General features: G+C 51.3%; 2 protein-coding genes across 2 annotated transcripts in view; one reads left to right on the top strand and one right to left on the bottom strand.

The window, feature by feature from the left end:
• Window positions 1-25,561, top strand: part of LOC138818856 (tubulin-specific chaperone D-like) — a 147,913-nt gene that overhangs the window by 86,776 nt on the left and 35,576 nt on the right. Inside the window, exons 14-17 of the mRNA XM_070009999.1 lie at window positions 5,317-5,473; window positions 16,985-17,042; window positions 19,525-19,554; window positions 20,838-20,923. Coding sequence (XP_069866100.1) covers window positions 5,317-5,473; window positions 16,985-17,042; window positions 19,525-19,554; window positions 20,838-20,923 — 331 coding nt within the window. The remainder of the gene's footprint in view (window positions 1-5,316; window positions 5,474-16,984; window positions 17,043-19,524; window positions 19,555-20,837; window positions 20,924-25,561) is intronic.
• Window positions 24,391-25,561, bottom strand: part of LOC138818857 (queuosine-tRNA galactosyltransferase) — a 98,786-nt gene continuing 97,615 nt past the window's right edge. The window contains exon 10 of the mRNA XM_070010005.1: window positions 24,391-24,472. Coding sequence (XP_069866106.1) covers window positions 24,407-24,472 — 66 coding nt within the window. The 3' untranslated portion in view covers window positions 24,391-24,406. The remainder of the gene's footprint in view (window positions 24,473-25,561) is intronic.

Raw genomic sequence — 25,561 nt, 5'->3', positions numbered from 1 at the left:
AGCTCATGTGGTAGAGGCTAGACCTGGGCTAGGAGGCCAGGCCTGGCCTGTCTCCTGGGTCTCTGAACAGCTGAGCTCATGTGGTAGAGGCTAGACCTGGGCTAGGAGGCCAGGCCTGACCTGTCTCCTGGGTCTCTGAACAGCTGAGCTCATGTGGTAGAGGCTAGACCTGGGCTAGGAGGCCAGGCCTGGCCTGTCTTCTCATGGCAGGTTGTACTCTCATTGTCTTGAGATGAAGCATAGGCCCCTGTTTCTTGCTACAGGAACTGACATTTTGCTCTTTCTTGTGAGCTGTACAAATCATTTGTTCTCAAGACCTATGGGTGGAATGTTCACTCGAGTTGGCCACTGCTGGGCAGTGAGGTTTTGAAGGGTACTGGAGGTCATCTGCACACTGGCCTCTGCGGTTTACTGTGGGTTTGTGGAGGATCTTTGGGTCTTTTCAACAGGATTATGGTGGGGTGTAGTCTCTGAAGACCAGGCTGGGGGCTCGGGTAGAAGAGAGCTGGCTGGATCTCTGCTGTGGAGCCCCAGCAGGCTGAATGCTGGGCTTTTCTGTCTTAGCTCTAAGACATAGGAGTGTGTGGGGAATAGTTCCTTTGTGACACTGGAAGGCCAGGCAGCTACCCCAGAACACAGCAGAAAAGGCAAGGTGTGCATGGGCTCCTGTGGCCCCTAGCGCCCCCTAACCTTACCGGCCAGGTGATGGGAGCCGCTCAGCTACCTCTGAGGCGGCCAGTGCTCCTTGGAGTGAGCAGGTCATGCCTGAGAGGTCTGGATACTGTCAGTTCTCTCTGCGGTGGACAGGTCATGCCTGAAAGGCCCGCGTGTCAGGATGACGCTGTCAGCTCTCCCGGCAGAGAGCCTGTCATGCCTGAGAGGTCTGTGGATCGGGATGCTGCTGCGGGTAGAGGAAGACCTGTCATCTTGAGTTGTGGCTAGTTTGTCACTAGGCATTTAGAGGGTTATTTTCCAAAACCATCTTTCTTCAGCTTGGGTGCAGAAAATGGTCTCCCAGCTGGGCTCACGTTCCACAGCTCTCTGGTGTGCTGGGTGCCAGCCCACGTCCACTGAGCAGCCCGTGCTGGTGTGGGACCAGTTGCACGGGAGGCATGGAGTGGGCCCAGGAGTGCTGACACCGCACACCTAGTTGTCTGCTTAGAAATTGATTTTGTCCTGTGAGTGATAAATTGACACTTGGAGAGAGCATCTGGGTTTCCCCGAGGCCATGGGCCTGCTGGCCGGCCTGGCCCAGAGCATCTGGGCCACCGGACCCACGGGAGCCCGGGGAGCCCAGGGAGCCCAGCCGGCGGCAAGACCACACTCACCCTCCCACAGGTGCCGTGGCCAATTATCTTGACGTCGTTTGGCCCTGAGTGGGCAGCTCTATTAGCACAGTGGTGAGTTTGAGCCATACCAGCGAACAGAACAATTCTAGGGTTGTTTCAGGTTGTTTCAGAACAGCTGAGGGCATTTAAGTGTTGCAGGTTCTGTGTGGCTCAGGTTGAGGTGGTTGTGTGTACAATCTGCAGGAGCACGGCGGTGCCCCTTGCCAGGCTTGTGTTTTCATACAGGCCCCCTGGACCTGGTGGCAGGTTCTATGTCTGCTCTGTGGCTCCAATCTGCCTGGTGGTGTCAGTCCCAGCCTCTTCAGGAGAGGGGCTCTGGGAGGTGCTCTGCAGTAGGAGTCAGACACTTGGAGGCTGGTGGGGATCTGTAGGAGTTGCAGGGCTCTCAAGAGGCAGGTAACAGGAGTGCTGTGCTGGGCCCCAGCGAGCAGAGTGGTCATTAGCAAGAGTAGCTGCTTGGGAGTCAGTCTGTTGTCTCGGATGTTTAGGGGCTACAGTATGTCCCAAGCGGGGTGTCTCGTCGCTGGGTTCAGGAAATGAGACTTGGCAGAGTGCTAGATCTCAACTGAGGTCCTTCACACTGCGGTGTGGGGACCCCCCCTCCGGCGCCTCCTCACGCTCATCCTGCATGCGCACACTGCCTCGGGCGTAGTCCTGCTGGGAGTGGATTTGGCCGATGCCACAGTAGCTACAAGTTTTTTGTTAGTTTTTTTTTTTTTCTTTGTGCAAAAGGCATTCAGATGTAATTTTCACAATTTTCTGAAGCAGTGTTAGGATGACACCTTAGTGGGCACCCATCCAGATGGTGTCAAGTTTAAAAAAAAATCATTTTATGTAGTTTCAAGTAAATTAAAAAAGGCCATCTGAAAAACATATTATTTGTTGCTGTTAAAAATCCTTAGAAGCAAAAAGGCAGAAGGAAATTTGTAGTACACATAGGACTATAGTTGTGTGAGTGTGCGCGCGCGCGCGTGTGTTTTGCTCCTGTACTGAGGATTGAATAGAGGGCCTTGTACCACTCACGTCACACTCCCGGCTCTGTTGTGTGTGGCGGTGGCATACACAAGCGGTCAGTGCCTGTGCATCCACACAGGAGGGCCGCTCCCCCAGCAGCTGGCGGGCCACGGGGCCGGGGCTGTTGGCGGGCACGGCAGCGTGGCCTCAGTCTGGTGCGTCGCTCCTAGGGCTGCTGGGGGCTGCATGGCACATTGTGGCCCTTGCTGGCTTTGATCTATGTTGTCTGGTTTCTCTGTCAGCGCTGACTCCAAGTGTGGGTTGTTCTGGGCGACCTTCTAGTGCGTTTGAGCTCCATGGCAGTTGTCTGCAGCCGACGCCTAACCAGTGGGGATGGCCCTGGGCCACCTGCTGTGGGCACTGCTGGAGCTGTTGGTCAGCCGCGAGCTCTGTGGCCCTGCCTGTGCTTATGACTTTTGGTGTGTGGACCTGGGGATCTGCCACCCTTTCCATGCCTGCCACGTGGGGTCGGTTGGTCACAAGGATCCTGCTGTATGAGGAGCAGAAAGGCCAGCTCCATTTCCTCCATGGGCAGACGATTACACATTTTTACTCTGCCTTTTGTTCAGTGGTATTAGAGTTTAACCTGAGGGGCTTGCTTTTGCCAGGCAGGCACCCTACCACACCGCTAACCCTTTGCTGTACTGGTTGTTTTTGAGACAGGACCTTGCTTGCTGCCCGCGGTCCTTCTGCCTTATGTTTCCTGTTACAGCTGACTGACAGGCACCTACCTCCACCCAAGCTTATTAGCTGAAATAGCCTTGTGAACTTTTCTGCCCTGGCTGGCCTAGAACTGCCATCCTCGCCATCTCAGCCTTGGAAGGAGCTAGGATGACATGTGTGGCTTACTTCATTATTATTCCTACTCCCGCCCTGAGGCTTGAACTCAAGGCCTTACGTTTTCACTCAGATTGCTTGTTCAGCTGGTGCTTTACCACTTGAGCCACATTGCCAGCTCAGCTTTTCTTGCTTGTTAATTGGAGATGAGTCTTGCTGACTTTCAAGCTTGGGCTGGCTTCAAACTACTATTTTCAAGTCTCAACCTCCTGAATATCTAGAATTTCAGGTGTGAGCCACGTGGTTACCTTTCTTCTTAATAAATTTGTAGATACCATGTGAGCTATTTAGTGTTTTGTTCTGTTTTTTTTGGTTGGTCGTGGGGCTTGAATTCTGGGCCTGGGTGCTGTCTCTCAGCTCTTTAGTTCAAGACAAGCACTTTATTGCTTGAGCCACAGCCCCACTTCTGGCTTTCTGGTGGTTAATTGGAGATAAAGAGTCTCATGGACTTTCCTGCCTGGGCTGGCTTTGAACTGTGATCCTCAGATCTCAGTCTCCTGAGTAGCTAGGATTACAGGCATGAGCCACCAGCACCCAGCTATTTAGTAGTTTTTATGGAAGTATAGTTGTCTATCTTGGACCTAGAAATTGAGACTTTTAGCAGGATCTTTCAGAAAATTCATTTTGCTGTGATTATTTAAAAAAAAAAATCAAGCTGGACGCTAGAGATTCTTATCTCCAATAAACCACCAGAAAACCAGAAGTGGCGCTGTGGCTCAAGTGGTAGAGCGCTAGCCTTGAGCTGAAGAGCTGAGGGACAGCGCCCAGGCACAGAGTTCAAGCCCCATGACTGATCAAAGGAAAAAAAAAAAAAAATCAAGCCAGGCACCAGTGGCTCGCACCTGTAATCCTACCTGTAATCTCAGGAGGCTGAGATCTGAAGATCACGATTCAAAGCCAGCCCGGGCAAGAACATCTGTGAGACTGTTTTTTTTTTTGGGGGGGGGGGGTCGGGGGGGTCGGGTTGTGGGGCCTGAACTCCGGGCCTGGGTGCTGTCCTGCGCTCTTCAGCTCAAGGCCAGTGCTCTACCGCTTGAGCCACAGTGCCACTTCAGTTTTCTAGTGGTTTATAAGAGTCTCATGGACTTTCATGCCCGGGCTGGCTTTGAACCGTTATCCTCAGATCTCAGCCTCCTGAGCAGCTAGGATGACAGGCGTGAGCCACTGGCGCCCAGCTTCCTTTAGTATTTTAATCAATGTAATGTGTATTATTTTTAAGTAGTGAACTTGTTAAGCATTTATAAGGAAACCCTTCCCAAGCACTTGAGAAAAATGAACCTAATGACCTGAACAGATAGAGTAAAACTTGAAGTGTTCCAGCACTCTTCCAGAGTGTCTTAGCGTCTCTCCCCATGTATCGCCAGTCATGTGTGTGGGCAGGTCCTGGAGGAGAAACCCCAGGCCCTTTCTTCTCTCAGCCGCTGCAGGCTGTGGAGGTGGAGATAATAAAGCGTGCAGGTGACCCCTGAGTTGACCCAGGGCTGCTGAAGCCTGAGCCACTGTGTCTGTGTCCTCAGTCCTGGAGGCCCCAGACCCTGAGTAACTGATCCAGGCATCATGGGGTCCTCTTCCCTCCCTGGAGGGGCTGAGTCCTGTGATGAGGAGACGTGGCCTCTGTCCTGACCGCGGCAGGAGTCCTCACGTCCCAGCACAGGTGTCGGCCTTGGTGGCTGCAGCACTGCCACGCTTTCCCGAACCAACTGTCCTTTCCTCATGTGGCTCTGTTTTGGTGCTGGTCTTGGGGCTTGAACTCAGGACTTGGGAACTGTCCTGGGCTCTTTTTGCTCAAGATTAGCACTCTACCCCTTAAGTCGTAGGTCACTTCAGCTTTTTTGTGTGGTTAACTGGAGACACTTCCCTTCCCGGACCGTCTTTGAGCCACGATCTAAGGGTCTCGGCCTACTGAGCAGCTAGGATTACAGGCATGAGCCACCAGCGCCCGGCTTCATGTGGTTCTCCAGGAACCTTTAAAATACTTGTCCTCCTGATCTGAATCGGTGAATTTGTTTTCTCCTCAGATGTTTGTTTTCTAACCAGGTTGTGACCGTGTGTGCCACCTCTCTGTGCCCCTCCCTCCAGCTTCTGCCAGCTGCTCACTTTCTCTGTCTCCTGCCAGTGGTCACCGTGATCCTGAAGGCACTGACCTACGACAAGAAATGCGGTACCTGCAGCGTGGGTGCCAATGTCAGGGATGCCGCCTGCTATGTGTGCTGGGCCTTTGCACGTGCCTATGATCCGCAGGAGCTGCGACCCTTTGTCACTTCCATTTCCAGGTAAAACCTGTTGTTCGTGTGCTGAATGGTGGGTACGTATGTTACTCCCTTGATGTTGCTGAATGGTGGGTACGTATGTTACTCCCTTGATGTTGCTGAATGGTGGGTACGTATGTTACTCCCTCGATGTTGCTGTATGGTGGATACGTATGTTACTCCCTTGATGTTGCTGAATGGTGGATATGTATGTTACTCCCTTGATGTTGCTGAATGGTGGATATGTATGTTACTCCCTTGATGTTGCTGTATGGTGGGTACGCATGTTACTCCCTTGATGTTGCTGTATGGTGGATATGTATGTTACTCCTTCGATGTTGCTGTATTGAGAATGTTTGTTTTCTGCTCTGTAACATGAAGCAGCCCCAGAATGGCTCCCTCCTGTGGGCAGGCTCTTGGTGAGGTGGTTAGTGCTGGCACTGGCGGGGTGTGTGTGGGGGCAGGTGGTATTGAGGCTGGCCCTAGCAGTCCTGGAAACTTAGCACTTGCAGCCTGTTATGAGGCTGCTGCTGCTGCTGCCGCCCTGACATTCTAATAGTTTGTGGCTTGGATTACTCACAGAACTCCTGGGTCACACTTCAGTCCAGCAGTGTGAAATGCAAACAGTATCTGGGGAGCTCTTTGAGGAGGGAAGTGTCCTGGGGAAAGAAGTGGACCTGGCAGGTTGTTGTGCCCCAAGTCCAGCCCTCTGCGTCCTGACGAGGAGGGGGCCCGAGGCGGCTGGGCTGGGGGCCTGCCAGGGCCCCTTACCGGCTGGTACCAGTGCCCTGCCGCATTTTCAGCAGTTAGTCTTTTTTTTTTTTGCTTGGAAATTACAAAACAGCCACACCCTTAATTCAGCAACTTCTTTTTGTGTCAGTTCTAGAGTTTGTATTCTGGGTCTAGGCACTGCCCCTGAGCCCTTTTTTTTTTGTTGTTGTTGGTGGTTGTGGGGCTTGAACTCAGGCCTAGGTGCTGTCCCTGAGCTCTGTCTAGCTCAAGGCTGGTGCTTTACCATTTTGGCCACATCTCCACTGCTGTTTTTCTGTGATTAATTGGAGATAAGAGTCCTGGAGATTCCTTCTAGGACTGGCTTTGAACTGCAGTCCTCAAATCTCAGCCTCCTGTAGCTAGGATTACAGGTATGAGCCATTGGTGCCTGGCAGTAACTCTTTTTTTTTTTTTTTTTGGTCAGTCGTGGGGCTTGAACTCTGGGCCTGGGCGTTGTCCCTCAGCTCTTCAGCTCAAGGCAAGCGCTCTACCACTTGAGCTACAGCACCACTTCCGGTTTTCTGGTGGTTTTATTGGAGATAGGAGTCTCACGGTCTCTCCTGCCAGGGCTGGCTTTGAACCGCGATCCTCAGATCTCAGCCTCCTGAGTAGCTAGGATTACAGGCGTGAGCCACCAGCGCCCGGCTGGCAGTAACTCTTTTTAAAACTTAATTTTTAATTGTTGTTATAAAGGTGATGTACACAGGGTTAAAAGCCAGATAAAGAGTACATATGTGTATATATATATGTATATATATATATACATATATATACATACATATATATATACACATATATATATTTAATTTTTTAATTGTTATTAAAAAGGTTATGTAAAAAGAGGTTATATTTACAAAAGTTAAGCAACTTCTTAGTTTATTTTGTGCACCAGTCTGCTTCATGAAGTTAGGGTGAAGAAGCCGGCAGTGGTTTGCCACTTGTTTCCTAAGGAGCCCAGGGAGAGGTCACTGTGTGAGGTCTTCACAGGGCCCTCAGCCTCAGCGTGCCGACGGACACCTGTTGGAGGCTGTGGCCTGTTTGCAATTAGATGCCATGGGACAGATGCTGCTGGCAACCAGTCAAGCCAGCGTGGGCTCCCAGGCAAGGGTTTCAGCGACTGGAGCTCACCTGTGTTCTCAGGAATGTCTTCTCGCCCATGGTGCGGTGCACGGGGTTCCGAAAGGGACTTAGCGTCTGTTTGCTTCCTGGAGGTCTGTATCTCCTGATCTAGCTAGAGGAGGAGCCTGCCCCATTCTGGGAGATAAGGTGCTTCTGAGGAAGTTATAAACACGTCTGTCTGTTCTTTCTTGTCCACCCCTTGGAAGGGAGTGGTGGAGCTGCAGGGTCGGTGTTGGCAGGTGGCTGTAGATAATGGCTTATCTGAGTCTGGGGAGACCCAGAGGTGGCCCACAGCAGGTAGACTGCATCTCTGCCCATCAAGGTGCCTGACAGCCAATTTGGCATGCTCCTGGTTGGGGGTTTTGCTGGACGTTTGGACCAGCTGCAGCCGGCAGCTCCCTTCCGCCATCCATTCTGCGCGGTTCGCCGTTCATATGGCTTTGGGCAGGGACCTTTCTGCTGCTTCCATTCCTTTTTTTTGGTGTATGTGTGTACACACATATTGGAGCTTGAACTCAGGGCCTTTTGCTTTCATCTTTTTCTGCTCATAGCTGGTGCTCCGTCACTTGAGCATGCCTCCACTTTTGGCCATTTTTGGTGAGTTGGAGATCAGTCTTTTGATCTGTTTGACTAGCTCTGAACCACAATTCTCAGATACCAGCCTCTTGAGTAGCTAGGGTTACAGACATGAGCTGCTGGCGCCTGGATTTCTGCTGCTTTCTTATTCCCAGTGTTTTGGAAGCTGATCTATAACTAGGGAGCATGAGCAAAAACAATTTTTCTCATGTTCATGTCAGCTGTCATTGAGCCGGGAAACTCGGTTAGTCTATGGCGTCTTGTTCTTTGGCAACCTCTTGGTGCAGAGGTTGGGAACTGCAGGTCCAGAGTCAGGTCTGGGGTCAGGCATGGTGGCATGGTGCTGACCCTCCAGGTCTGTAGGTCTGGGGTCAGGCATGGTGGCATGGTGCTGACCCTCCAGGTCTGGGGTCAGGCATGGTGGCATGGTGCTGACCCTCCAGGCCTGCAGGTCTGGGGTCAGGTCCGGGGTCAGGCATGGTGCTGACCCTCCAGGCCTGCAGGTCTGGGGTCAGGTCCGGGGTCAGGCATGGTGCTGACCCTCCAGGTCTGCAGGTCTGGGGTCAGGCACGTGGCTGACCAGGAGACTTTGGAGAGCCCTTGGCTCAGATGTGCAGCTGCTTCCCACTTGTAAGTGAAAGCAGTTGTGACAGATTCGGCCTGGAGGTAAAATCTAGGAAGCTATGCCTCGCCTCGTGCTGTCTCTGGCACAGCTAGGGGGCCAGGCAAGGCTGGAGGAGAGAGGAAGAGGGTGGAGTGGGCGCACACTCAGGCTGGGGGCCATGGACCTCTTACCCTGTTTTTTTCTTAGTAACAATGGAATCACAAGGCTGAGCTGCTACCTTTGAAGTGGAAAGGTTCAAGTTCAACCATCCGAACTATCCAAGGGGCCAGCTGGGCCACAATGAAAAGCCTTGGCCACAGACTCCTGCTGGGGAGCTTAATTGCATTCCACGGTTCCAGAACTTGCACTGCTAAATCGCTGTGCAGATTTTGTAGAGAAAAACACCAGTTTTTGAAAAAAGCAAAACTGAAAACTGGCTGATAGAATGGACTCTGGTCTTTGTATGCTGGGTCTGAAGTCCGGTTCTAGTTGGTGCTGTGGTGGCCTTTGGGTGGCTGCGTGTTCTTAGGGCCCAGCTGCACTCATGCCTCAAGCCGAGTGTGTGAAGTTTCTACAGTTGCTGAGGGACTGGGTACCTTTGGCATGTGGAGAAAAGAGAGAGCCGAGCTCTTGGAGCTGGCCCTGGATGGGTTCCTGGCCAGGAGGTTTTACTTTCTGTGGTGACCACAGCATGTGGGCTGGGTGTAGTCTGTCTGGAGTTTGTATGGACTGAGCCTCCCTGCGGGTCCCCTGTGGAGGGGATCTGGGCCTTTGGAGGAAGTACCTTGTAGGCTACAGGAGTGGCTTCTGCTAGGACTTGGTAGCTGGTGTGGAAGTGGCCTGGAGGCTGACAGGTTAGTGTGAGTACTTGAGGCTTTGAGAATGACTTAGTCCTGGTCAGAGAAGCGTTGGTACACGGCTGGGTCCAGCCTCGGTCTGTGGAATCTCACGTGACTCATTTGCTCGAGGAGGGTGGGTTTGTTGATTTACTGACCAAGCCTGAGGAACTGCTGCGAGTGCACAAAGAGGCCATGCCTGTGTGGTGACGGAGCTGCCGGCCCTCACAGCCTCTGGATTTCTGCTAAGCCGGGAGTCAGCGACCCAGCAGGGGCTGCTGTGGCGTTTCCGCTGAGAAGGCCCCGGGCCCGCTGCTCATGCCAGCCCCGACGGGCAGCAGTGCCCTGTGGAGCTGTGCAGGTTTCCGGTTCCACAGGTTCTGAGGGAGCCTGTGCTCAGTCCTTCCTGGCTCATCTGACTGATGGGGGAGGAGGCATGTTGGGGGTGAATCAGGTGCACCGTGAGCGGGAGCATGCACTTGCCTCCAGCCTGGAGCTGTGCACCGCCCAGTATCGGTCTGTCGGGCGTGCCCTCAGCACTGTTGCCCGGTTCTTCCTGAGTGGCTGTTCTAATGACACTTTTTAAGGCCATTAATTCTGGCACATGATAAAATCTTGGTGACTTACTTTCACAAACTTCTCGGTAGATCCTATACAAATGGACAGTTGAGGTCAAAGTGAAGTAGACATGTCTGACAGAAAGCTGGGGCAGTGGCCGGGGCACCTCTACCACTGCCCGGTGTTCCAGTCTCAGAGCCCACACAGGCTAGCACATCACTTTTCCTAGATGATGAAGCTGGATTAACTAACTGCTCCTGTGAAGTGTCCCTTTCTGTTTTAGGAGTATGACAAAAGGAGCTTTTTAGGCGTGGTTTAAGTCACTTCTGAAGTTGTGCTAATTGCGGTAGGAAGGCCACTTTTTCCCAGCTTTGTGCACAGACAGCTGGAGATGGAATGGCTGTGGCCTGAGTGGGGACGCGATGTGAGGTAGAGCCTGTGTGTCTACAGCATTCCCTCCCATCAGTAATAAAGCCAATTTGCAGGAAGGAAAAGAAAGTGAACTCCACAGTGCTGCCAGCTCTGCCTGTCACCTTCCAGTGATTTCCTCACCTGAAACTCTTCTGTAAGCTGAGCTGTTGATGATCACTCCTGCCCAGGCACAGGCCTGCCCGCGCCAGGGGCAGCGCCCAGCCTTCGCCTTCACGGAGCAAACCAAACCGGCTCGGCCGCGTGGGGAGCCGGTGAGGGGCTGGGATTGGATTGGCTCATTGAGATCTCTACCTTGAGGGCAAGATTGTCCTGAAACTCAGGAAATGGCAACTGTTGCTTAAAGCTATGTCCTGTTCTTGCCTAGCCTCCCAAATAGCCTAGCTTCCAGAGAGAAAAATGTTTTCAGGAATAGCCCAGCTCAGCACTGACGAGGGAAGCCATCCCTGCTGGCTCTGGGGTGACCCAGAAGCTCTTGGAAGGTTCGCCATGTTACCCAGAGTGAACTTTGCTTCTGTTTATGGGCTGGGGAAAGTCAGACAAAGATAAATCTAACCTTTCAATGTGATTGGTAACTTGGAAAAATATTTACAGGTAATGAACTATTCTGATATTTATAGGTACCGGGATTTTGAATTTAGGGTCTTGCATTTGCTAGCTAGGCACTCTACCATTGGAGCTACATACTGGCCCTTTTTGCGTTAGTTATTTTTCTAATAAGGTCTTGCTTTTTGCCCAGGCTGGCCTGGATGGCAAAAGCTCCTATCATGCTTGCTCTGTAGCTGGGATGACAGGTGGGTATCACTGTGTCCAGCTTTTATTGGCTGAAATGGGGTCTCACCACCAAGCCAAGTGACTCATGCCTATAAGTAGCTAGGATTCTAGCTACTTGGAAGGCTGAGATGGAGAGATCGTAGGTCCAGGCTTGCCAGGGTGAAACAAACTCCATCCAGCAGAAAAAGCTGGGTGTGACGTATCATCCTGGCTGCAATGGGAAATGTGGATAGAAGGATCAGAGTCTAGACTTGCCTGGGAAAAAGTCAAGACCTTGTCTTAAAAAGAACCAAAGCAAGTGGGGCACTGGTGGTTCACGCCTATAATCCTAGCTACTCAGGAGATTGAGATATGAGGATTGCGCAGGAAAGTCTGTGAGACTCTTACCTCCAATAAACTACTCAGAAAAAGCTGGAAGTGGTGCTGTGGCTCAAGTGGTAGAGCACCACCCTTGAGGAAAAAAAAAACCAAAAAAACCTCAAGAGTCAGCACCCAGGCCCAGAATTCAAGCCCTATGACCAATGGGGATAAACAAAACATACAAACAAAAAAAACACAAAGCAGGGGGGCACTGGTGGCTCACGCCTGTAATCCTAGCTACTCTGGAGGCTGAGATCTGAGGATCGCAGTTCAGAGCCGGCTTGAGGAGACACATTTGAGAGACCCGTATCTCTAATTAATCAGCAAAAAGCTGGTACTGGGGGCATGACTCAAGTGGTAGTGTGCCTCTCTGGTAAGTGCCGAGTCCTGAGTTCAAACCTCAGTATCATCTCTCCCCAACACAACTTTATAATGGTAGTTATTATTACTTGGGTAGAAACAGTGTATTTTGCTTTTGGGTGCTACATAATATCGTACAAATGAGAAAAAACAATGAGTTCTGTTCTCACTGGACCTGTGGAAGTGTGGTACCTTACCGAGAGGTGCAGGTTGAGACATGCAGCTTCCTCCCGACTCGGTCCCACAAGAAGGAAGAGCTCTGTCTGACACAGCTACGTCTCTGTGTTGGGAAATCTTGACGAAAGCAAGCAGGTGGAGACACCTGCAGCGGCGGTTTCTGCTCCTGAGTTGTGACTCATGCTCAGAGTAGGGTGGCTTGTCTGCTGTGGGTACCTGAGGAGCAGTGGACTAGGAAGGTGCTTTCCTGTTTAGATTCATCAGTATCATGAAGTCTGTTTGCATTCGAAATATACTAGTGTTTCTAGATCAGCCAGTTTTGTTCTGAAAATGAGAATGTAGTTTTAAAACATTCAGTCCAACTTTAAAGTCCTCAAATTCTACTATATTCACTGGCACCTACACACTTGTTAACTTGGAAGACTACGGTTAGTTAAAAGCATTTTTTTTTTTTTTGGTTGGTCGTGGGGCCTGAACTCTGGGCCTGGGCGCTGTCCCTCAGCTCTTCAGCTCAAGGCGAGCGCTCTACCACTTGAGCCACTTCCAGCCTTTTCTGCTTACGTGGTGCTGAGGAATCCAGCCCAGGGCCTCATGCGTGCAGGCAAGCGCTCTACCACGGAGCCGCCTTCCCAGCCCCAAAGCAATGTTTTTTTAAGCATTGTTAGATTTGTCCTAGTGTGTTTGGTAAAATATGTGAATGAAATAGCAACTGCTTTAAGATGGTTGCTTGTTGAGGAACAGCTGACCTGTTTAAGAGAAGCCATTACTGCTTTTGCTCCACCGAGGCACTCTGGTCCTTGTTCCCTGAGCTCGGGGACAGCCCTGTGCTGGGCTACTGTGGCCCACCACTCAAGCTGCTTCTTATCCTTCAGGGAGTTCTTTGTGGGTCTTGCTGCCCAGAGGTGAAAGACTGCTTTTCCTTCTCAGCAGATGGGACTAAATCTATTAGAATGACTGTGTGATTAGTGGCCCTGCTGGTTCTTCCACTGACAGCTGTGGGAAGGGCTTCCCCTGGGGCCCCTGGGATGATGGTTGAGCGCAGCAGGGATGCCTGCGGGCGGGTGTGCAGCTCCCTGTCGAGGAGGGGGGCTGGAGCCACCCAGGCTCTGCCTGCCCGCATAGGTCGCGTGTGCCCAGTTTCCCAGTCACTTGGGAAAAGCCTTACGAGAAAGCATGAATTGGGCAGGACCCCTGTCCTGTGCTCTTGGGGATGGGCCTCATGGAGGGAGCTGGAAAGCAGCCTGTGACAGTCTCTTGCACCGTCTGGCTTCGTGGGCACATGCCGTTCGGTGGGGAACTCTTCATTCTGAGAGGCTGAAGCCAAGCCTACCTTGTCCTCTGACTCTCCTGATGCCCAGGTAGATGACTTGGCATCTGGGGTCTGTATTCCCATTGGCCACGCCACCCTAGGACACCTGGGTGAAGAGGACTCTGGTCAACTTGCCTAGACAGGGGTCCAGTGTCCGCAGCCTCAGGGTAAAGCAGAAGGCTCCTGTCCCGGGGACTCAGCTGGGTGGTTGGAACCTCTGAGTCTTGTCCTTGGAGAGGGCAGAGCAGGCTTGTCAGGCTTGTTGACTTTGTTTCTTTGTTTCATCCTCTTCTCACTACTCAGTATTCTAGTTTAAAATAGTGATTCAGTACACACAACCGGCAATTCTAAGAATTCAAGGTGAAGTGTGACCCTCCAGTATTATGGACGGGAGCCCACATTTCCCTGGTTAGAGGGGAACAGGAGCCCACATTTCCCTGGTTAGAGGGAAACAGGTCCTTGGCTAATTCCTTTTCCTAGAAAACATGATTTTATGGGTTTTAAAAGCAAGACTATTCTATAACAACTTGAGCTGGGGTAAAAATCATTGTCATTCTTTCCCTACAGATGACTCATTTTCAAAATCTTGAAAGTGCTTTCTTTTCCTAATAAGCTCCTCTCTCTCTCTCTCTCTCTCTCTCTCTCTCTCTCTCTCTCTCTCACACACACACACACACACACATGCACACCCACGCGCGCGCACACACACTCTCACCCCACACACCCTCACACACACACGTGCACGCGCACACACACCCTCACACACACACAACCTCACACGCACACACCCTCTCTCTCACATACACACACCCTCATACCCACCCCCCCCACACCCTCACACACACCCCCCTCACGCACACCCCCCACCCTCACGCACACACCCACACCCACACCCTCACGCACACGCACGTGCACACACACCCTCACACACACACACCCTCACACACATGCACACACCCTCTCTCTCACATACACACACCCTCATACCCACCCCCCACACACCCTCACACACACCCTCACACACGTGCGCGCACACACACATACCCTCACACACACACACACCCTCACGCACACGCACACATGCACGTGCACACATACCCTCACACACCCTCACCCACCCACCCACCCACTCACACACATACCCTCACACACACGCACACACACACCCTCATGCACACGCACGCACATGCACACACACCCTCACCCACATACCCTCATACACACATACCCTCACGCACACACACGCATACACACCCTCACACACGTGCGCGCACACACACATACCCTCACACACACACACCCTCACGCACACGCACACACGCACGTGCACACATACCCTCACACACCCTCACCCACCCACCCACTCACACACATACCCTCACACACACGCATACACACACCCTCATGCACACGCACGCACATGCACACACACCCTCACCCACATACCCTCATACACACATACCCTCACGCACACACACACCCTCACACACGTGCGTGCACACACACATACCCTCACACACACACCCTCATGCACACGCACACGCACACACACCCTTACACACACACCCTCACACACGCGTGCACACACATACCCTCACACACACGCACACACACACCCTCATGCACACGCACACCCCCCCTCTCACACACACACACCCTCACACACCCTCACAGAGCTCTTTGTCTTTTGGTACATGTCCCAGGGCTTACGCTCAGTCTGGCTGCTGTCCCTGAGCTCTTGTGCCCAAGGCTGGCACTCTACCACTTGAGCCACAGGTCCACTGGTCCACTTCCAGATTTTTTGTAGTTTTAAGAGTCTCACATGCTTTCCTGCTTGGGCTGGCTTTGAACCGTGATCCTCAGAGGTAGGATTACAGGTGTGAGCTACCTGTGCCCAGGCCCACAAAGCTCTTAGTCGCATGTAAGTGCAATACTTAAAATTTCAGTTTATATGAGAATAGTTTTAAATACCAAATGCAGCGGGTGGATAGCTTTGTGCAGGTTGTGGTTGGTTTTGTAAAGTCTAGGACGGTTCACAGAAGCCATTGTGTGTGTAGGACAGGTGGAGCGTGGATGTCTCCTGCAGGCTGGCCACTTGAGTCGGCCAGACGACCTTTGTAAGAATGCCTCCTCCCCTCCTCCTCTTGTTGAAGCGGTATTCCTATCTTGGGGTTTAGAGTAAGGCTCTTGGGATTCCTTTTGTTGACTGAGGCCTCCCAGCTGGGGCTCTGCTGGCTGTCTGTCCTCTCACTTGACCCTGCTTACTCTTGAGCATTTTCTTACTTCTGGCCCCCTAAGACCTGGCACTCACCCTGGTCTGTCGATCCTGGCCTCAGCCCTTCCCAGTGTCCAGGCACCTCCCATGAGGTGGTATTTGGGTGCCTTCTGCTTCTGTGCCTGCGTATCGGATCCTGACCCTTGCCGAGGATGATGTGTGGACACCTGCGGGGAGGTGAGGCAGGCTGTGGCCCAAAGCTCCGGAACTGTGCCTGCTCTGCAGCTCCGAAAGCTGGGAATGGAGGACGCAGTATCTGGCCTACCGTTCTAAACACCCACAGTCAGCACCTCCCGTTCCCTTCTCTTCGGCTTCACCGTGGGTAGATTTCAACCTGTGAGGGACACTCACGCTGTGGCGTGGTGCTGTTTCCTGGGTGAGCCGCCTGCAGGGTGTGCAGGCTTCTTCCTACTACCTGAGCCGGTCAGCTCCCTGTGCTCTGGAAGGCGCGGTGCTGAGGCCCTGCCAGCGCTGGCCCGTCTCCACCTCTCCACCAGATCCTGTCCTCTGGGCACATCCTGTTTCTGTCTGCCTCCCTCCCTCCCTCCCTCCCTCCCTCCCTCCCTCCCTCCCTCCCTCCCTCCCTCTCTCCCTCTCTCCTTCTCTCTTTCTCTCTTTCTCTCTTTCTCTCTTTCTTTCTTTCTTTCTTTCTTTCTTTCTTTCTTTCTTTCTTTCTTTCTTTCTTTCTTTCTTTCTTTCTTTCTTTCTCTCTTTCTCTCCCTCCTTCCCTCCCTTCTCTTTCCTTCCTTCCTTCCTTCCTCCCTTCCTCCCTTCCTTCCTCCCTCCCTGCCTCCCTCCCTCCCTTCCTCCCTCCTTCCCCCCTCCCTCCCTCTCTCCTCTCTCCTTCCCTCCCTCCCTCCCTCCATTCCCTTCCTTCCCTTCCTTCCCTTCCTTCCTTCCTTGGCTTGAACACTGGGTGCTGTCCCTGAGCTCTTCAGCTCAAGGCTAAGGTTCTACCACTTTGAGCTGCAGTGCCACTTGTGCTTTCTGGTGTTCAATTGGAAATAAGAGTCTCACAGACTTTCTTGCCAGGGCTGGTTTTGAACCACGATCTTCAGATCTCATTCTCCTGAGTAGCTAGGATTACAGGCATGAACCACTGGTTCTAGGCGATGTCTACATCTCACCCTATAGCAGGAGAAGAGCATGGTGCCCAAGGCCCTGAGCTGTGTCTGTTCCGTCATAGCCCTTGCTTGGAGCCAGCCACCTCAGGCCCTGTGCTGCCTGATATCTGGGAGGTCACACTAGTCTGCCTCAGCCTTTGGGAGTCTTGAGCCTCTTGGTGCTTAAGATGGTGGGGAGCCAAGCAGGTCATGCGTGAGCACTGTCATGAAGTCTGTTGCTTTGGAGAGTTCCTTTTACTTGATCATTTTTCTCTCTTTTATAGTGCCCTACTCATTGTTACAGTTTTTGACCGAAACGTGAACTGCAGAAGAGCAGCATCTGTAAGTTTCCTTGTTTAAATGTTTCTTTCCTGGATGTGGAGATTGGACTGTGCACTGTGAGGTGTATGGCCCCTGTCTTCCTGGCACACCTGCACACTGGCCCCGGTGTCCACAGTAGATAGCGAGAGGGGCACTGGGGGATGCGACACGTGTGTGTGTGTGTGTGTGTGTGTGTGTGTGTGTGTGTGTGTGTGTGTGTGTGTGTGTGTGTGTGTGTGTGTGTGTGTGTGTGTGTGTGTGTGTGTGTGTGTGTGTGGTCCTGATGCCCCTGTCCTCATGGACCTGCCACTGGCTGCAGAGTGTGTGGGCTTTCCATTTTGCTGATGGTTACTTTACCTTGAGCCTTAACTGTCTGTGTGCCCTCTTGGGTCATGTGGGTTTGTAACAATCTGGTCTATGGTCTGATTGGATTGTTTTAACTGAGTTTTGAGAGAGGGGGGAAGGGAAAGAGAAGAAGGAAGAGGAGGAGGAAAAGGAAGAGGAGAGAGAAAGAGGGAGAGAGAGCGTGTGAGCATGCCGGTACAAGGGCTTGAACTGAGGTTTTTGTTTTGTGTTCTGGTTTTGGGACTAGAACTTAGGGCATCTTGCTCTTTCTTGGCTTATTCTGCTCAAGACTGGGTTGTACCATTGAGTTACAACCTCTCTTTCGGACTTTTTTTTGGTCCGGTCGTGGGGCCTGAACTCTGGGCCTGGGCGCTGTCCCTCAGCTCTTCAGCTCAAGGCTAGCGCTCTACCACTTGAGCCACAGCGCCACTTCCGGCTTTTTTCTTTTTGCTTATGTGGTGCTGAGGAATTGAACCCAGGGCCTCATGCATGCAAGGCAAGCGCTCTGCCACTGAGCCACCTTCCCAGCCCTCTTTCGGAGTTTTTGCTGGTGAATTGGAGATAAGGTGCTCTTGCGTTTGTCTTCCTGGGCTGACTTCTAAACTTGACCCTCAAACCTCAGCCTCCTGAGTCACTAGGCTTACAGGTGCAAGCCACCAGTGCCTGGATTAAACTGAGTTTGAGAGCTCTTTGTAGATCATAGTTGTCACCCTTGACCAGATATGTGGCTTGCAAATACTCCTGCCCACCTCTTCACCCTTCCAGAAGCTCTGTAGCTCCACTGTCTCTTTGCCCTCCTGTCTGTGAGAAGGGGTTTCAGTGTTGAGGCCAGGCACCAGCCTGACTCTCCATCCTGACCATTAGCAGCTCTTTTCTGCCTGTGTCAGGACTGCTCCGGGTGAGGTCAGCCTCATGCTGGGCCGCGCCAACCCCCTTCTCCAAGATTCACGTTTTATGCTTTCAGGGTGGCATTAGAGTATGGTTTTGATGATATCTCCAGAGGAGTAAATATATTCCTAAATATTACATTGTATTTTAATTGACAATTTTATTTCCTTTGCATTTTTTCCTTAATTAGTTCATTGCAAAAAAAAAAGAAAGAAAGAAAGAAAAAGCTGCAAAAAGTGTTTCCTCAATGTAAAGGTTACGTGGGTCACCTTCCAGTGAGTTCTCTCCATGGAGAAAGCCGCTGGCCCTCAGTGCTCTTTTGTCTGCTGAGGGTGGTGCATAGACACCGGGGCCTGAACCTGTTAGTACATTTTCTTTCAGTGCATCTGCTGTATTTTCCAGAAGCACCTGGCCTGTATGCCCAGGCCAGGCGGGGTTCTAACGCCAGCCTTTGGCCTATGCTCCAGACCCTCCTCTCTGCCCCCTCTCAGCCTGCTTCTGCTGCTGAGGTGAATCAGCATGGCCAGGTTGCACTCTGCTCTAGTCGTAGGTGAGGTGGTGCCTACTTGTAGCCATAGTTAGAGAAATCATCCCTAGATGCTTTGGGGAGAGGCTGGGCCTGCTGGTAGAGTAAGGGGTCACTGTCACCTCACTAGACAGCCTGCCTTGCCTGGTGGCATTCTCGCACAGTTCAAGGTGGGGGCAGGAGGAAGGCCGCTGAGGAATGGTGAGGTATCTACAGGGATGGGGATCTTGTTGTCAGCCTCTGTTCTGTGCCTGGCATGCAGGACCTGGGCATCCTGTTCAGAGCTGATTAGGGCTGCTAGGTTTGGACAAGCAAGGGCTTTCCTCCTCCTCCTCCTCCGCCGCCACCCCAAGCTGTTGAGGGCGCCTGAGAGCTGTCAGAGTCCACAAGGAGGAGCGTTTCAGGTGTTGGCTTTACTTAGCTGACCTATTGGCATTCTCCATTTTGTGTTTCTGGGGCCTTCACAGGGGCTCTGGTCTGAAGCTGTCTTCCCAGTGATAGGCTACTTTCAGGATGTGTCTGATTTTATAAATTGAATTCTTCAATTGTGGTTTTAGAGAGCACCAGGACGTAAAAACAGTGACAAACCGCCCTTGGGGCATGTTCAGCCAACAAGGAAGACTTTTATTTAAAAAATAAAGCCATGGGTCATTTATACCGCACTGTTTGTTTTGAATTTATCTGCTGATGTTTAGCAGAAGCAAACCTCACTCACCTGCTTTGTTTGTTCTTTCTGTTCCTCAGGCTGCCTTCCAGGAGAATGTGGGGAGACAGGTAAGGCCACTTTATAAATCTTTCATTCCCCGAAACTTCCTGCAGGTTTGAAGGTGGGAACCTTGAAAGCTGTGGCTTCTCTTGCATTGTTGGATGTGGGTAAAGAATGCAGCTCACGGCAGGCAAGTGTATTTCTGGTCCCAGACTACCTCATGGGCTTGGAGGTGCCGATACCTGTATACTGATACGAGACTGTGTGTAAGACGCGTTTCCTGTGGTCAGGCCCGCCCTCACCCAGCGCTGAGGGCGGTTAGCGGGGTGTGCTGCACCGGTAGAAGCCAGCCCCCCGGTGAAGCAGAAGCCAGCTCCCTTGGTGTTAGTTGTAGTCTTGTTTTCTGGAAACCTGCAGCCCGTGACTCCCCCTGATGCTCAGTCGTGTGAGAGCTGTGCTTGGGGGTGCTGGCACGTGTCCTGCCCCCCTGATGGCGATCACAGGTCAGCCTTGCCTCAAGGCTGGGGTCCAGAGTCCACATGGTCAGGCAGTCAGGAGGATGGGCTGAGGCTGGAGAGCGGTCTGGATCTGGGCCAGACCTGGGCAGGAGGAAGGATCCCTATGCACACACATCTGAGAACGCTGCTGGGGACCCAGCTCTGGGGTTTGTGATAGCGAGGTGCCTAGGTACGAGGGCCATTGCGGGCGGGGAGGGGAAAGGAGCAGAGCCTTAGGAATGAGGCCGTTCTGTGGAGGGGTGAGGTGGCGCGCGAGGTCTGGGCCGAGACGACATGTTTTGGATTTGGGACTCGGTATTTGCCATGGGAAGACACATATATGTGGTGAGAGTGTTGGGAAGCTCAGAAGTACAACGTGAGCTGAGTACTCCTTCCTCCTTCCAGGCCTGCCCCTCTAGACAGATGGGTCCTGTCACCAAAACTGACTGCATTCTGTCCACCTGCCTCCTGTCCAAGACTGTCCACACCCAGCCTCCTGCTGCCCCTGTGTGGGCGAGGCAGCGGGGTCCTCCCTTGGAAGAAGAGCGGAGGCCCAGCGCCCAGAGTTCAAGCCCCACGACCCCCCCCCCCCCCCCCCACACACAGATAGGACTTTGAAATGGAAACATTTGAGTTTCAAAAATGAGTTGTCTTAGGGATTTGGATCGTTTCGGCTCCAGTGGGCAGGAAGAGCACTGACATAGTCCTGTGACCTGCGGCCTGCGTGGTGCCGGCCAGCCCTTGTTTCCAAGTATAGATGTGTCCATGTGGCTCGTGACTTGAGGTACCTTTCTGCATTCCAGCCATTTCTTACTTTTTGTTTTTTTTCTCCAATTACTTTTTGTTTAAATTAGGGCACTTTCCCTCATGGAATTGATATTTTGACTACAGCTGACTATTTTGCCGTGGGCAGCATATCTAACTGTTTCCTGGTTATAAGGTAAGTTTTAACATGTATCATACAAATACACTATTCTCTTTGAAAAGATGTCAGAATTCACCTTCCACCATTTTCTTTCCTCATTCTGGAATATCCTCTAAGTGAAAATAATTTATGTGTGAAAAATCAGAACTTGTCCAGGTGGCTACTCAGGAGGCTAAGACCTAAGAATTGCAGTTTGAAGCCAGCCTGACCAGGAAAGTCCATGAGACTCGTACTTCCGATTATTTCCACTTAAAAAAAAAGAGCTAGAAGTGGTGCTGTGGCTCAAGTGGTAGAGCACCAGCCTTGAATGAAAAAGCCAATTTCCAGTCAGCTTTCTTGGGCATGTTCTGTTCGCTGTGCTGTTTGGCTGAGGCAGCGCTGCTCAGGACTCAGGTTCTTCAGGAAATAGCCACAAGCAAAGCTATGTGTGTCCTTCTCCATGACAGCTTTCCTCCCGTTTGTCACAAGGATATTCTCTCAAAATGAAACCTGAGATTAGAAGTGACTGTTTTCTGTTTCAATAAAACATGTTTCGAAGCTGAAGCTATCTCTCGGTTACTTATCTGATGTGCAAGAAACGGATACTCGGGAAATCAGGGCACATAATAAATATTTAACATCCAAACTACAGTTTGCAGAAATCAAATCGAATCATTTCTACTTATATGACCTAAGTACTGGGAAAATTACTTCACTTGCCTTTGTTAACCTATTGCAATGCTAATGTACATACAAGTTGTGGCTATAAAGTGATTTATATACCTTGAATTAGAAGACACATGCCTGTTGTATTTTTTTTAATTATTATTTTATATCCTCAGGATAGATTCCTTAACAGCCCCACAATGCAGACCATGCAAACACAATATTTTTCCATAAGTAACTTTGGCAGATTAAAAAAACAAAAGTAATGATTGGCCTGTCCCCTGAGAGGAATTTGACTGTGTTTTAAAATTATGTTTATTGCTATCAAGGTATTGACCGCTTTATTTTATTTATTTTATTTATTTATTTATTTTATTTATTTATTTTTTGTTGGCTTGAACTCTGGGCCTGAACCTGTCCCTCAGCTCTTCAGCTCAAGGCGAGCACTCTACCACTTGAGCCACGGTGCCACTTCTGGCTTTTTTTGCTTATGTGGTGCTGAGGAATCGAACCCAGGGCAAGTAATGTTGCCATCTGTCCTCAGTATTTCATGCCCCTTTGTGCCCATCAGTTTTTTCTTGTGCTCCTTCTGTTTTCTTTGATTATTGATCATCTGATGTCTGTGATATGTGGGGTCTCTGCCCCCTTTCCCTTAATTCCTAGGGTAAAACAACTAGGAGCTAAATTTGGCCTTGGTGCATTCTACTTGTCACAAAGGTTTCTACTCCAACCTAAAACTTAATCTGTTATTTGCATTCTGTAAAAGCTTTCCGCAAAATGTGATCTGGTTCCAGTGTTTTCTTTCTTGAGTGCATTTTACATTTTTTTTGTCTGGTTGTGGGGCCTGAACTCTGGGCCTGGGCGCTGTCCCTTAGCTCTTCAGCTCAAGGCGAGCGCTCTACCACTTGAGCCACAGCGCCACTTCCGGCTTTTTTTTCTGCTTATGTGGTGCTGAGGAATGGAACCCAGGTCCTCATGCATGCAAGGCAAGCGCTCTACCACTGAGCTACCTTCCCAGCCCTGCATCTTACATTTCTGAAATTCCCAGGGTATGTGAGAGACGGTGCTCTACTCCTGCACCACAGGGTACCTGGCCAGGGCTTTGCTCCTGAACTGGGTTATCTTTGGACTGTCCAAAGGTCCTGATGCTGTGTGGTGGGTCAGGGCTGTGTTCAGATGGCTAGAAATGGGGGCTGAGGAGGGCCTAGAGACTGGCCCACGGAGCAAGGGTGCCCTCAGGGTGTTGTGATGTGAAGGGCGGCGGGAGGAGAGGCACAAGGGAGGAGGAGATCCTGAGGGGTGCCAGAGCAGGCTTTGTGGTCTGTTCTCCCTGTGCTGCGCCGGGGCCTTGGGACTATCCCCCTGGAGACTGGATAGAGAAGAGGCTCTTTGGGAAACTGGGTGTTTGACCAGAATCAAAACTAAACAAAGATCCCTTGGAGAGATGGCCGGAGAAGCAGCACAGCTCTCTCAGGGCTGTGCTAAAGTGCTCACGACACACAGGCTATGTGTGTTCAGTGTGTGCATCTTGGCAACTTCTGACCTGTCACCATGGTAAAGGCGGACAAGGCCTGTTCGCCTCAGGCGTCTCCGGCCTGCTGCCACGCGACAGAAGCTGGGGTTCTAGCTCATCTAGCCAAGGCTCCCAGGCTGCTTTCGCTTGGCCTGCCAGTGTGGCCTTCTGGGTTGTGTGGGCACTTCCTTCCTTCGCTGCAGAGGCTCCTTTGTGAGGGACATCTGCCATTTGAAGTACGTGATTGCCAGTCCCGAGTAGCGCAGATACCTGGGTCCCGAGTTATTAACAATGGCCAGACAGTTTTCCAGTGTGGCCCATCATTCAGAGGGTTCTGGACCTGTCTCCCTTGTGTGAAGTGCTTTTTCTCAACTGTCTCTGTATCTGAGAGATGTGGTGTGATCCCTCTCCAGTGTCTCTGTGTCAGTGTCTCCATGTCTGCATTATGGAGTATGATCTGTCTCCAGTGTCTCCATGTCTGCATTATGGAGTATGATCTGTCTCCAGTGTCTCCATGTCTGCATTATGGAGTATGATCTGTCTCCATTGTCTCTGTGTCAGTGTCTCCATGTCTGCATTATGGAGTATGATCTGTCTCCAGTGTCTCCATGTCTGCATTATGGAGTATGATCTGTCTCCAGTGCCTCTGTCTTCCCGGCTGTCCAGTGGGGCTGTGGTCAGTTTCCACTGTTCCTGTCTCTTTTCTCCAGAGCCATCTGTGCCTAGTGTTCCTGTCTTTGTGTCAGTGTCCCTGTGGTCTGTCTAACTTTACGCGATGGTATTGAGTATGTGGTCATAGCTTATTATGTTGGATTTTCCTAATGATTGATGATTCTTTTGTCTATTTATTGTGTTGTATTCTTTGGGAATTTGAGATTCTGTAATATTTCCCCTATTTACTTCTAGTTTGGTGGTGTGTCCTTGCAGCCTCCTGCGTACTCCTATATCAGAACTTTTTGTTTCATTTTATTTTATTTTATTTTTTGGTCGTGGGCCCTGAACACTGGGCCTGGGCGCTGTCCATCAGCTCTTCAGTTCAAGGCTAGAGCTCTACCACTTGAGCCACAGCACCACTTCCCTGCTTATGTGGTGCTGAGGAATGGATCCCAGGGCCTCTTGTATGTAAGGCACGCGCTCTACCACTGAGCCACCGTCCCAGCTCCTCCTCCTCTTTTATTGTTGGTCATGGGGCTTGAACTTGGGGTCTGAGTGCTGTCTCGGAGCTCTTTTTCTCAAAGCTAGCAGTGAGCCACAGTGCCACTTCTGTTTTTGAGTGATTAATTGGAGATAAGAGTCTCATGGGGACTTTTTGAAGCCCGGGCTGGTTCAAACCACGATCCTCAGATCTCAGCCTCCTGAAGAGCTAGGATTATAGGCGTGGACCACTGGTGCCTGGCAGGTTTCATCTTTTTTTAGGGAAAAAAGAAAAAAAATAGTTACTGTAAAGGTGATGCACAGAAGGGTTAGAGTTACGTAAGTTGGGTAAAGGGTACATTTCTTTTGAACCATGCTCCTCCTTCCCTCTCCTATCCTACCTACAAGCTGCATACTTCCCTTTCAACATAGTGTCACACTAGTGAGTCTCACTGCTACATTTGTTCACCATTTGTCCTACCCTTTCTGTGTCCCCGCTCTCCCAAAAACCGAATTAACTCATTCCACCCAGGTTCTTTTTAAGTTCTCCTATGTTCCTTCTACGAGATGGAACTTCTACTTTTTGTGGTACAAGGGATGGAATCCAGGCCCTGGAGCATTCTAGGCAGGTCACCAGGAGGTGCTCCGTAGCCTCCGAAGGCAGCTGAGGAAAGTTCATGTGACTCTTATTTCCAGCTAACCGCCAACAAGCTGGAAGTAGAGGTGTGGCTCAAGTGATAGAGTGCCAATCCTGAGTGAAAAGGCCAGGGGCGGGGACGGGAGGTGGCGCAGTGGTAGAGCGCGTGCCTCGAGTGCTTGAGGCCCTGGGTTCAATTCCCCAGCACCACATAAGCAGAAAAAGGCGGAAGTGGCGCTGTGGTTCAAGTGGTAGAGCGCTAGCCTTGAGCTGAAGAGCTGAGGGACAGCGCCCAGGCCCAGAGTTCAGGCCCCACGACCAGACCAAAAAAAAATAAAAGCCAAGGGAGAGCAAGAATCCCCGAGTTGAAGCCCCAGTGTGGAGCTTCAGCCCCCTGTGTTTCGGAAGGTGGAGAGCCAGAGCCAGAAAGCAGCTCAGATGTCAGCCACACCATGGGTATGAGGTGAAAAGCGGAAGGCCCTGCACTCAAGTCCTAAAATAAAGCAAAGGTGGGCGCCAGTGCTCACTCCCGTCAGCCTCGCTACTCAGGAGCCTGAGCTCTGAGGATGTCAGCCAGGGCAGAACAGTCTGTGAGACTCATCTCCAATTAACCAGAAAAAGGCTAAACAAGAGCAGGAGGCCCTGAGTTCAAGCCCTGGTATCAGTAAACCTCCCTGGTGCACCCCCCCCCCCCCAACAGACATAGATGGAAGTTTTACAGATT

Source organism: Dipodomys merriami, unplaced genomic scaffold (genome assembly GCF_024711535.1).
Source record: "Dipodomys merriami isolate MVZ:Mamm:240054 unplaced genomic scaffold, mDipMer1.0.p SCAF_783, whole genome shotgun sequence".
Lineage (NCBI taxonomy): Eukaryota > Metazoa > Chordata > Mammalia > Rodentia > Heteromyidae > Dipodomys > Dipodomys merriami.
The sequence above is the reverse complement of the archived record's forward strand: the minus strand, read 5'-3'. Positions and strand labels throughout refer to the sequence as shown.